The 13,466-nt window shown below is 40.5% G+C and overlaps 2 protein-coding genes across 4 annotated transcripts in view; one reads left to right on the top strand and one right to left on the bottom strand.

Moving 5' to 3' along the window:
- Positions 1–13,259, bottom strand: part of LOC143299680 (dihydrolipoyl dehydrogenase, mitochondrial-like) — a 37,811-nt gene extending 24,552 nt beyond the window's left edge. The window contains exons 1-2 of the mRNA XM_076613026.1: positions 13,173–13,259; positions 6,134–6,203 (exon numbers count right to left, since the gene is read on the bottom strand). Coding sequence (XP_076469141.1) covers positions 6,134–6,203; positions 13,173–13,214 — 112 coding nt within the window. The 5' untranslated portion in view covers positions 13,215–13,259. The remainder of the gene's footprint in view (positions 1–6,133; positions 6,204–13,172) is intronic.
- A 47-nt stretch (positions 13,260–13,306) lies between these two features.
- Positions 13,307–13,466, top strand: part of LOC143299678 (uncharacterized) — a 74,538-nt gene continuing 74,378 nt past the window's right edge. For 2 of the 3 annotated variants that reach the window (XM_076613023.1, XM_076613022.1), the window contains exon 1: positions 13,307–13,427. In XM_076613023.1, coding sequence (XP_076469138.1) covers positions 13,392–13,427 — 36 coding nt within the window. In that variant the 5' untranslated portion in view covers positions 13,307–13,391. The remainder of the gene's footprint in view (positions 13,428–13,466) is intronic. The other variant, XM_076613024.1, reaches the window with a different exon arrangement.

Raw genomic sequence — 13,466 nt, 5'->3', positions numbered from 1 at the left:
ATAACTTGTGTGTGTGTGTGCGCATGTGCTTGTGTGTGTTGCGGGTGTATGTGTGGGGGAGATGAATAATTTTTCATGTTTGGTATCTCGTGTTCAATTTTTCCTTTTTGATATTTACGTGTGTTCTATTTGTAAACGCCTAGGTCTTATTTCTAAGATTAAGCGAAATGCTCGTAAGTTTTGGGCGAGCGACGCTTCTATCTCAGATTTTTTCTCTACACCGAACACTGTTTCCATGCGTAACGCACATAAAAACACGAACGCCACAGCAATTTAATCCCAATTTCGCTATTTCAGTGCACACACAAAGGCACATTCCATCGGTGATTAGTCATCACACACCAGTCAGTCAGACGGATGTATAAATGTAAACATTTCAGCATTTCAAGACCAGTCGTGTCATCCAAATGCTATCTACATGCAACGAATCCCACATCATCAGACACACTCAAGACTGGTGTTATCGTCGAAATTTCCAGCATCTTCTCGCCCTTGCAAGAATATGCATACCAGCGGTTTTCTTATTGATTTTTTTTTTTTTTTAATCATGTGTATGTGGGTTAAAACAATTTCTGGCGAAAAGTACTTTATAAGTCTGTGGATTTGCTCCTTGCTTTCAGCAATATTAGCTCTGACATTGTGTCTGTGGTGACAAAAAAATTATAAAAAAAACACAGTCTACTGACGACACGAAATGCATGGTGACAGAATCTCCAGTGTTTGACAAAATTCATCATGAGATCTGTGTTTCGCCATGTAAAAGCAGTTCACTGCCGTGCATTTCTTGGACACCAAAGTTTCCTGCCAGTTTTCTTTAAGAAAGAAAGAAAAAGAGCAAAGAGTAAAAAATGTCATCTTTATCGGTATCTTTCTGCCTTTCATTTGTCTGTTAAACGATCTCCCTAAGTTACATTTGAAATACACTTGATCCTAATAAGCACAGCAATATTGTCATAAGACGAAGGTGCGCTTTCCACATTTTAGTTTTCGTGTCCGGAGTAATAGAAGTCAAAATAAAGTCCCCCCCGCCCCCCCACCTGCTTTTGTGTTTTTCTTTCTTTCATAAAGTGAACATGAGAGTGTGACGTTACATTATCCTGAGTCAATGTTTCAATGAGCACCACAGGTATCTGTTATCAGTAACTTGACAAAACTGAATGTGTGTACGTGCGTGTGTGTGTGTGTGTGTGCCTGTGTGTGTGTGTGTGTGTGTGTGCACGTTTATGTGCAAGTGCGTGCCTGTCTGGATGAAAGCTATGTGCAGATTAACATGCAGTAAATGAGTAATTGTGAATGGAATCATCTTTTTTTTTTTTTGTTTGCTTTTTTTTTTTTTTTTTTAATGAAGAATAATTTTTTCTCAAATATGAATATCATTCTGATTGTCATTGGCCTAAGTCGTCATTTCAGAGTTTATCTCTTTTCATTTCTCTGTCCCTAATGTGTGTGCCTGTAAGTGCGTGCATGCATGCACGCGCAAAACGCCCGTTTTACAATTCAAGTATTATTTCACTCACATGACTATTAATGAACCAAAACTAGGTCAAGGTGAATCAGCAGATAATTCAGCTTCTACTAGTTAGTCAGGACTGAGACCAAGAAAAACTTTTTTGGCAGTTCTATCAAAGAAGAAAACTGCCGCTGATGTCAGCAAAGTACTGAAAGAGCATTAACTGATCAAGCAAAATCTGAACTTTCCAAAGCATACACAGAGTATGAAAATATTCAAATCTAAGAATACTTGGCAAATATATCAGAAGAAAAAAAAAGGGAGTACTGTAAATGTAATGCGAGAAGTCAAAACTGCATACATATCAATATGCAAACAAAAATACTGGGCCAAAAGTTAAGGAGAAAGTAGTGCCCCTAAAATGACCAAAGTGATGAGGGATAAGAAGGAAAAAAATAATAACAGGTTCTTTAGTGCAGTATGGATGATGTCCTGGTCAAGTTCACCTATGATACAGGGTTAGGGGAACATTTTCACACCTTTCCAGATGGAGATGACATTGGATGGGTGCCACACAGCAGCGTTACACCTGTTGCTGACCTGCGTGTCAGCTCCCACGGTCAACTTTTTCTTTTTTTCAATGTTTCATGACTTTAGTTTGAGATAAAAGAAACTCCCATATGATATGACAGGGATCGCGTTAACGCATGTTTTTCGCGTATTTGACGCATTTTGATTTTCGCTGATGCATTTTCACAGCGCTCACGCGTAACACTTACGCAAAACAACTTTTACTCCAAGCCGTATCAATGCAACTTTAGGACTGACTTGGCAGCTAGGTTTGCGATACTGAATCAGACGGTACAAGACAAAGTGTCTGTGCATGCGGAGTACTGCGAGATGCCTACGTGACTCTTAACAGCTACAGCCAATTAACAGAGTACGCGCGCACACAACACTGCTTAGCTGACGAGTTTTGGAACAGAGTGGTGTCATTACAGGGCGTGACCCTGTAGCGGGAAAGTTAAGCCTTGTTTGACTGCTGAACGTTACTAGGTCTGACGCAATTCTGACTCTAACTTACGCGTTTTTTTTGCCGACTTTGCGTAAGCTGCACTCGTTTTGAAAAAGTCTAGCGCGATCCCTGATATGGTCTATCATAAAGTTTGATTTTTTGCCTAAAACTTGCTTTCACAGAATCAATAAAGTATGTACAGCAACCAACCAAGGATGTTTTGTTTCTGTTGTACAATGCAAGAAGTATGAAATTTGGTGTCCATGTAACCCACATCAGTTTATTTACGACTACTTGCAAGTTTTTCATCCTTTGCACACAAAAAAACAAAAAAACCCAACCCAAAACAACCCCAACTTATCAGGTTTTCTTATGGGCTAAAATGTCTTAATTAGCAGTCATAATTGTGAAGACAGTTTCTGCAGAAATGTCAAGAACCAAAAATTATGTGGGTTACAGTGTCCACATTTTGTGGGCATCTTTCTAGTAATTTTGTCAATTCTTCTTGTAATATCTCTGCTTCAATCATGTCTACTACAGTGTCTGTCTGCTATCCAACAAAGGTTATTTTGACATCTTAATTCAATAAAGGACAAGAAATGGATGGTGTCCATTGTGTAACCCACATCATTTCAGCCACACTGGTTCACAGTGTAAGCTTTCTCTGGGCAGCTGGTCAAAGCCACATCTTTTCAGTTCAGTTTTACCATCACACAGTGGGATGTTTAATCAATACCAGGAAAGATATTTGACATATTTTCTTCCACTTTTCATTTTTGTATTCATGTGCTGAAAGTGTTTCCAGTATTGTAGAACTGCACATATGTATACATGTTTCACTGCTTCAGAGGCATGAATCCCATGCCGCTCATTCCGAGTCCCCCATCCACAGCCACAAACCGGTTTGTCTGTCATCTGTTGCAGTCCCAGTGTCTGCAGTCCACAGGGAAATTATCTATGTCAGGTCGCTAGGTGGCCACACATCAGGAGACTCTATACTGCTGCTGAGTCACTTCGGTGATGTTCAGTACGACAGTAGTGCCTCTTCTGATTTAACATACTTTGGACACCACCTGCTAAGCCCCCCTACTGATGACAAAAATCAGTTTGCCACCCAAAATGACAACTGTCACTATGTCCCTTCAAATTTTAATGACAGTCCCCTATGAATCTGCAGACACCGACGACCTTGACAGGACTCAACCCAAACACAGAGAAGTGGAGGGGGATCAAAACTGAAGTCGCCATGAGAAAAGGGCATGAAAGACCACAGAATTTGGGACATTTTTCTATATTGATGTTGAATGAGGAGCAGGAGGACGATGCTGCAGGTACATTGTTTGCGACATTGTGACAGGCCTGCCCTTTACGTTTCCCTTCATAATGTTATACAAGTGTTAAGCAGGTCTCAGATCTACACAGACACTTGCAGTGTTGGTCAAATTTTTTTTTAGTAAAACCAAAGACACATCCGTGAAGTGGATGATACTCAACTGTGTGTTTCTAATCTTCCCATCTAATCCTACAGGACACTCAACTCTGGGTAGGAGCCCACCGGCCAAAAAGACCCACCTCCGCTCGGAATCGAACCTGTGTCTTCCCAGCCATTATTCCACAACACTAACCACTACACCATGGCAGCTGGTGTGTTACCTTTCTCATCACTTCCCCACCTGCCTCCAGATGAAAATGTAACGGCTACACTGTCAAAATCTAACTCTGGGGTGAAGGACATGTCCCAGTATATTTCTTTGATCTGTTTTCTCCCAATTTGTAATATCACCATTCATGGGCATTTTTATTCCTATGATCCAGCCCCCCCCCCCCCCAACCACCCCTTGCCTCCTCCCCCCCACTTATTATTTTTCTTCTTTTTGTATTTTCTGTATTTGCATATTAGTCATAATCAATTTATCATAGGCTCTACAAAGTGACAAAGTCATTTCCATAATGACAAGAGTTGTTTACCTGCACTTTTTTCCCTCCACAACCTATTTGTTCGGTTGCAAGAACATGTATCCCAATGCCATCTCTCTAAACAGCTACAAATGTAAGTATCTAGAACAGTTGAGTTTTTTTCCTTTTTATTTTTGTCAGTAACTACAAGATTACTTTCATCTAGATTATGTGTATGTTTGCACTTTTTGCAGACACACAAAGATTACATTTATAAAGATAAAGCATTTACTTTTGCCAGCAGTATCACTACCTCTGGCGCAAAATGTTCTGTCTGACCTACAACTGGAGTGAAGACTGTCCCAGTTCTGAATCTCTGATCCCTTCCACAGACAGGCTTTAATATCTGGGTTTGACCCCAATCAGGTCCCTGATAAATTGTCAACAATATGAAGAATGCAACTTTTGTAATACAGTGCTTTTGTCGCAATCCATACTGCTTAACTATTTTGGTCAACAACCAAACCTACTTTTTTCTCTCTTTAACTTAAATCAAGCTACAATGAGTTTGTCGGCATGAAATAATTTTCACTGCATTAGTCAATATGAAATAATTTTCACTAAAATGATGGGCACAATAGCCGAATGGCTAAAGCGTTGAGCTTTCAATCTGAGGGTCCCAGGTTCAAATCTTGGTAACAACGCCTGGTGGGTGAGGGGTGGAGATTTTTCCAATCTCCCAGGTCGACATATGTGCAGACCTGCTGGTGCCTGAACCCCCTTTGTGTGTATACGCAAGCAAATCAAACACGCACGTTAAAGATATTGTAAATCATGTCAGCGTTCGGTGGGTTATAGAAAAAAGAACATAACCAGCATGCACACCCCCCAAAACGGAGTATGGCTGCCTACATAGCGGGGTAAAAACAGTCATTAACATAAAAGTCTACTCGTGTACATATGAGTGAACGTGGAAGTTGCAGCCCACAAATGCAGAAGAAGGGTTTTCACTAAAATTAAATCCAATCAAGTACATTCAACATGATGAGTATCACTAAACCGGACCTTAGACAAAAAATTTTTAGTCTCACTCTCAGATTAACCTGTAATCATTTCCAGAAGGCGGCATGGATAATACTCATTCCATTTTGGCTCTGGTCAGACTGACGCATTATCAACAAAACTACAGCTAACTTTCTCACCACTCCATGTACGTATGACTTGAACGCTTCCTCGATTTAACTCTGTCCTCATTAATAACCTTTTCCCTTCACTTTTATAATTCAAATTAACCCCTTACAGTACACTGTCTTAACCCATTCACCCCTGGAGAGTTTACAGCTTCGGCAGGCTTCCATACCATATTGATAAATAATAAATATACTGTTCCCCCTCCAAATTGCACGTGGAGGCATCCGGAAATACTGTAGAAGTTAGTTCCCTCCCTTTGTGCCTTATGCATAATGAGTTAATGTGAAAACCGCTTCAATGAGACAAATTCTGACGCCAAAGCAACGCTCAGACGCTGAGCTCAACGAGTTAAGGAAACTGATGCACAGTTGATTCACTTTCTCCTGACTTGGGCACTGTCTGAAAGGAGTTTGACACTCCAAACCAAGGGCAACAGGACATTGTGTGATCCTCCTGTGCTTAAAAAAAAAAGAAAAAAAGAAAAAGAAAGAAAGATAATAAAAAAATAATTATTTCGATAAACAAAAAAACTCCTCTCTCTCAGGCAACCTCTACTCTGCTAACTATGGACTCTCTCTTACCGCTGGCATAATTTCTGCTGGCCACGTATAGTGCTGCCAGGCCCTGGCGTCCGGAGGAAAATGCATTGCCCTGAAATACACAAAATCCACACATTACCTATATTTTTTGGGAGGGCAGGTGGAGGTGGTGGTGGGTTGTTGTTTTTTTAACGAGACGATACAAGAAATGTACAAGCCCCTTACCCCACCCCATCACCTGCAAAAGGATGGTGCTGATGGCTACAAATATATATTATACAAATTTACATTCGTGCACACGCGCATGCACATCCATGCCTATAAACAATGACTGGAAAATGTCTGTTTTCAGAAGTGTACACAAAAATAGCAAAAGTTAGCAAACTGCCCATTTAAAATCTATCACTAGACTAAAACTGCTCCAGGTCACAAACTATGATGGACCAGCAATGGACCACCTGTTGCGTGTCTGTCCATTCCTCAACTGACAAAACCTTGCAATCAAGAGTGACAATGTGAACTATCTGCTACTTTCACACTTCGAATCGGCCTGTGTGTGAGTGTGTGTGTCTGTATCACTGTGTGTATGTGTGGGTGTGTGCGCACACGCGGATGCGTGTGTGCATGCATGCATGCGTGCATGCATATGTTTGTGTGTGTGTGTACATGTCTGCGTCTGCCAATTTGGCTGGCAAACCTGCATGACAATATGAAACAATATGAGACAAAATAACCATGCCCTATAAGACATGATATAACTTAACTATACAAATATTACATTTCAGTTCTTACCATCTATTTGCTTTGTAAATTCATTTATATAAATCAATTTTTGACAGTGCGCACATGCAAGTGGAATGGCAACATTTTCTATCCCAGCAAAACAAACAGTTTTTTTTCCCTCCGCTGATGCTTTTACTAGTTTTAGAGATTCATTTCGCATCTACCTATCTCTAGTCTAAGACCAAAAAAACAAAAGCCAAAAAAGAATTCTTGGTTTTGTTTAAACTGATATCTGGTGGAAATATGCACTTTTCTGTAAATGGATTAAGTTTTCCTACTCCGGCATAGTGATGTAAATTTTTAACTTTGTTTTCACTTGATCACTCACTCAGCCCACTTTCATTTTCATCTCTGTACATGATCATTATTTCCATGTTGTTCTTTTTTTCACTGCTGATTCACTGCTGATTCACTGCAACTGTGTAACAAGGAACAGATTTTTTTTTTTTTTTTTTCGTTTGCTTCACTTTCTGTCAGTATTACTTTTCATCAATTTATTAATGATTATGGTGAACACAAATAAAAATTCACTGTCAGTCATGACGGGCAGCATACATATCCTGCATCATGAAGCAAGAACAAAGCAGGAGCTAGAGACCCAAGAAAAAGTTCAGCACCTTCCAGTGGTTCACCAATAAAATTTCTTTTTCACAGGTCATGAACCAGCAGCTTCATGTAGAACTGGTGGTTGGGACTTTCTTTTTTCACCTTGCAGTCCTTTAACTACCCTTCTTGTTGCATAATTTCTTAGTGGTTTGCTTTGCATGCCCACTCTATTTCCTTTGGTCATAAATGAAAATAGAAATCCTACACATCAAAATCTCAAAAACTCATTGCATTTTTGGATCATTATCGAGCATTTTTAAAAACTTAATAAGACTTTGTGCAGTTTTAATGTTAGCAATTCCAGTTCCACTGCTCCAGTGCTTGATAACTTACTTGCGGATGTTAGTGTTTCAGTGTCTTAAGTAAAGTTTCGCCTCACTATTCCTTGTTTTACCAGTCTAGAGGTAACGCGTCCACCTAAGAAGCGAGAGAATCTGAGTGCACTGGGTTCGATTCACAGCAACAGTCGCCGGTATTTTCTCCCCCTCCACTAGACCTTGAGTGGTGGTCTGGATGCTAGTCATTCAAGATAATAAACTGAGGTCCCATGTGCAGTATGCATTTAGCTCATGTAAAAGAACCCACGGCAATAAAAGGATTGTACCTGGCAAAATTCTGTAGAAAAATCCACTTGGATAGGATAACAAACAAAACTGCAGGCATATAAAATACAAACAAGAAAACAGAACATACTTGTGGTGCAGGGCGACTGGAATGCAAAGGTTGGAGCAGACGCACAGCCAAACTGGCAAGGCAACTGCCAGATACAATGACCTCATATTGGCAAACACACTTGGAGCGCACAAAAAATCCAGAAGATGGACCTGGCAAAGCCCTGGCGGAGACTACAACAACCAGATCGACTACATCCTGGTGAAGAAACGCTTTCGGTCCTGCATCAACATCGCCAGGACCAGAAGCTTCCCAGGGGCAGACGTGGGCAGCGACCACAACCTGGTCATGATGACCTTCCGACTCCGCCTCAAGAAGATCGCAAAGCAAGGTACCACACGAATGAGATTCGACCTCGAGAAACTGAAAGACCCAGAGGTTGCAGAATCTTTCAAAGCCATGATTGGAGGAAAATTCGCCGCACTGACCATCTTGCAGGACGAAGAGGTGAACATCGACAGAGAAACAACTGCATTTAACACTGCAGTGACTGAGGCTGCCAAAGAAGTTCTGGGCACAAAACGACCAGTGAAGAAGCCCTGGGTCACCCCTGACATCCTCGACCTATGCGATAAACGAAGAGCACTGAAGAACAAGAAAGGCACCCCTGAAGGAACAAACAAATACAGGACCGCCAACAACAAGGTCAAATCCAGCATGAGAAAAGCAAAAGAAAACTGGATAGAACAACAGTGCTCAGAGATTGAAGACAACCTGCAAAAGAACAACTCAAAAAGAGCGTACGCAACTGTCAAAAACTTGACAACAACCAAGCAAGGACGAGTCAGCACCATCCAGGACAAATCAGGGAAATGCCTCATTGAAGAAAAAGACATCCTATAGCGCTGGACTGAATATTGCTCCGAGTTGTACAACCATGACACCAAAGGTGACACTTCAGTTCTGAACTGTCCCCCATCAACCAACAACGACAGCCAGCCAATTCTTCGGGAAGAAGTAGAGGCAGCAGTGAAGACACTGAAAGCAGGGAAGTCATCTGGCGTCGACAACATTCCCGCCAAACTGATTCAAGCTGGAGGCGAAGCGGTGATTGATGCCCTCACCACCATCTGTAATAAGATCCTGCAGACGGGAGAGTGGCCAACCACCTGGACACAATCATTGGTCATCACAATCCCCAAGAAGGGCAATCTACAACAGTGCAAAAACTGCCGCACTATCAGTCTAATCAGCCACCCCAGCAAGGTCATGCTAAAGGTCCTTCTCAACCGACTGAAGCCGCAAGCAGAAATGATCATCGCCGAAGAGCAGGCCGGCTTCAGAGCAGGGAGAAGCACAACAGAACAAATTTTCAACCTGCGCTTGCTGTGCGAGAAATATCTCCAGCACCAAAGAGACCTCTACCACGTCTTCATTGACTTCAAGAAGGCGTTTGACAGGGTACGGCACGCTGCCTTATGGGCCACCATTCACAAATTCAACATCAGTGAAGACATCATCCAAGCCATACAGAACCTATACGAAAGAGCAACCAGTGCAGTCCTCTTCAATGGTAGCACGGGTAACTGGTTTAGAACCACGGTCGGAGTCAGACAGGGCTGTCTACTCTCTCCCACTCTCTTCAACCTCTTTCTTGAAAGGATCATGACTGACGCCCTGGAAGATCATGTGGGAACTGTCAGCATTGGAGGCAGAGTCATCACCAACCTGCGCTTTGCCGATGACATTGATGGCCTGGCAGGAGAAGAGAAAGAACTTGAAGAACTCGTGCACAAACTTGACAAGACATCAGCCTACGGCATGGAGATCAGTGCCGAGAAGACCAAGGTTATGACCAACAACAGCCAAGGCGTAACGTCCAACTTGCACGTAAACGGTGAAAAACTGGAAGAAGTCTCCTCCTTCAAATACTTGGGTGCCATTGTGTCAGACGAGGGTTCGAAACCAGAGGTCCTGTCCAGAATCGCGCAGACTACTGCCGCACTGAGTCGATTGAAGACTATATGGAAGGACAAAAAGATCTCCCTCTCGTCCAAAATCAGTCTAATGCGCTCCCTCATCTTCTCAATATTTCTATACGCTTGCGAATCCTGGACCCTCACTGCAGAACTCCAGAGAAGAATCCAGGCCCTGGAAATGAGATGCTTCCACAAGATCCTGAACATTACATACAAAGACCACATCACAAATGAGGAAGTGAAAAGAAGAGTCCAAAACGCCATTGGCCCATTCAAAGACCTGCTAACCACAGTGAAGGAACGCAAGCTCCGCTGGTATGGACACGTCACACGATCAGACGGCCTAGCCAAGACCATCCTGCAGGGTACCGTACAAGGAAGGAGGAAGAGAGGCAGACAGAGAAAGCGGTGGGAGGACAACATCAAAGAGTGGACGGGCCTGCCATTTGCCACAACTCAAAGGGCCGCTGAGGACCGAGGCAGGTGGCGCAAGCTGACCAGGCAGTCATCCATGGTGCCCCAACGACCCACCCACGGGTCAAGGGATAGATGAGATGAGTCAATGTAGTGACATGCTCTCCCTGGGGAGAGCAGCCTGAATTTCACACAGAGAAATCCGTTGTGATGGAAAGAGTAATACAAATATTTTTTTCTGCATTGATATTGTCCATGTTTTTCAATATTTTGCATGTCTGGATCAAATCTCCTCTTTATCTTCTTCCTTTCAATGGTGGCAACTGCAAGTATCTTAACCTTTCTGAGTATGTCATATCCCTGCATTCTTTAACTATTTTGGTGGCTCTCCTTTGAACATTTTCCAATGCAATAGTCTCTTAAGTTATGGTTACCATGCTAACTTTCCTTACTCTACATGTGGCCAAACTAGGGCTTTATACAAATTTGAAAAAATAATTCTATCATTATAATCAAAGGACCTTTTAACATACCTATTATCTGGTTTGCTTTGGCTATTGCCTTTTGTTCAGTTCAGTTTGGGGGACATTTATAAGCCTTTCAGCTTTTTTTTTTTTTTTTGGTCCCAGTCTAACAAAAAAATATTGATTTGAGTTGCCAATACACTTGCTCAGGAGTAATAGAAGTTTTTCATTTATCATAAATTAATTTCAACTTGCTGATACTATTTACCTGTTCTATGAGATTTTTAAAAATGTTAACATTGTTAGCCATCTTCGCATGCAGAGGTAATGTATTCCAATAAGGTGCAATTCTGTTATTAAAACAATTTTTTAGAATGTTAATTCTTGAATACTTCATGAATAGTTTGTCAGTGACATTCCTCATTATAAAGGTCTCTGTCTAGTTTATCAATATTATTGAGAATTTTATGTTTGTATTAGATCCCCTGTAATTCTCTGAAATTTCAAAGATGGTAATTCAAGTAATTTCAGTCTTACTTCATATGTTTTATCCTGCAACCCACAAAGTTGACTAACAAACCTTGCTGACCTTCTTTGAACTTTTTCAACTGTATCAGATTGCTTTTTGTATAGTGGGTACCAAATAACATTTCCATATTCAAGGTGTGGTCTTACTAGTGTCTTAAATAATCTAACAAAAGTGTCACCATCCATATGTCACTGTAACAATAAAGTTTCCTTGGAAAAAAACAAACAAAAAAACAACAACAAAAAACCACCCAAAACCAAAGCCTTTTCTTCCCAACAAACAGTAATATCATTTCTGCTACTGTTAAAATTTATTGCATGATCATGTTTGGGATTTTTAAAAACTCCTACTGAAGTTTTAAGTGGTATTTCGCAAGGCAGTAAACAAGTATACTAGGACCTATTTCTTTTACAATATTTATCAATGATCAGAAAATGTGAAAAGCATACATAAAAATTAAAATCTTTGCAGATGATACAATACCTCAAGTAACAGTGGAGACTTGCTTTATTATAGTTTACATTAAATTGATTTGTTAACTTCTGAAATAATATGCCCAGTAACATTGTCACTGCAGGAACACTTAACAGTTTTAAGAATTTATTAGATAAACACTGGAAGGACGATGGATTCCAAGTTAATTTCTTCATAGGAAGCTAGCCATAACATTAGTAATTGAACACTCTTAAATAAAGTATCAAAAAAAGAATTACAAAAAGTCCTGACTGATCAGGCAAAGGGCTGATAAAGCCTAAAAGCCTTGACACTTGATATGATATATTATACAGCAAAGGACATGAACTTGGAATCTTCAATAAAAAAAAAAAGAAAAAGAAGTCAAGTCCAACATATTGGATGAAAAAAATCCCAAACAATGAAACATAAATATGCAATAAACTCGAAAAAAAATTGTGGAATAATCTGCCTAGTCCCATTATCAGTGCAAGAACACAACTGTTTTTTTTTTGTTTGTTTTTTTGATAAACGAAAGAAAAAAATCATTTAAAAAAAATCAACACTGGAAGTAAAAAAGCTTCCAAATTTCCCCATTGGAAGCTAGCCATAACATAAGTAACTGCGCACTGATTTAAAGCAATAAAAGAAAATCTTAAAACTTAAAAAAAAAAAAAAATAAAAATAAAAACCCACCTAACGACGTAACGTTCATGCAAAAGGCCGTGACATTGAATCGACATATTTCAAACAATATTTTTCTTTTTTCTTTCTTTTTTTTTTTTTTTTTTTTTCCCTCTTCATACTGCAGTTCTCTGTTATTTCGCGTTGAAAAATAGTCAACATTACTCTTGTCTGAGCGTCTGACTTTGAAAGCAAACGATACACTTTTTGATTGCGGCAGTTACATATCAGAATGGAGAATCTCCTAAGTCTAACAAAATTTCGATGCGTACTCAATATTCTCATCGAAGGCATTATAAATCACCGCTCTGAACATTGTCTGAGCAAAATTTTCCCACTCAAATGATTAGATAATAGACACTGAAGCCGCAAAGAGACCCGATGCCTTAGGCCCTATGAAGGTCTACCAGTCTAACGTTTTTCCCAACCGATGGCAGAGACGTTGATGCAATAAAAGCGTATTTCTGCGCTGAAAAAAATTTTTTTCTCGATCACAGCTGGAAAATGTGAAGTAGCCGTCCTTTTCACATAATCTGGTTGCAAAATAAAGTATATACCTTGAGGACAAGCGAAAATCGGATGAACGATGTGGCCAGCATGACTTTCGGGGCAATGACATTGAATTCGGAAGTAGAGGTGGTTAGAAAGGTCAGTCCTGCGCACTTCTAGGTTAGATTCACTTCCTGTCGCACGGACATGGGCGTTCTGCTAATGTTGACACTGACAGCCCATCAACTTGTTACATTTCGTTGATCAGTGTAAAGTGGCAAAGCACCATGTTACGTAGGTTGCGAAAAAAGGACACGGGGCAGGTAAAGCACGACAAGGGTTGTATTCATTTATTGAATTAT

Source organism: Babylonia areolata, chromosome 25, assembly GCF_041734735.1.
Source record: "Babylonia areolata isolate BAREFJ2019XMU chromosome 25, ASM4173473v1, whole genome shotgun sequence".
NCBI classification, from domain to species: Eukaryota; Metazoa; Mollusca; class Gastropoda; order Neogastropoda; family Buccinidae; genus Babylonia; species Babylonia areolata.
This window is presented reverse-complemented; position numbering and strand designations above follow the sequence as displayed.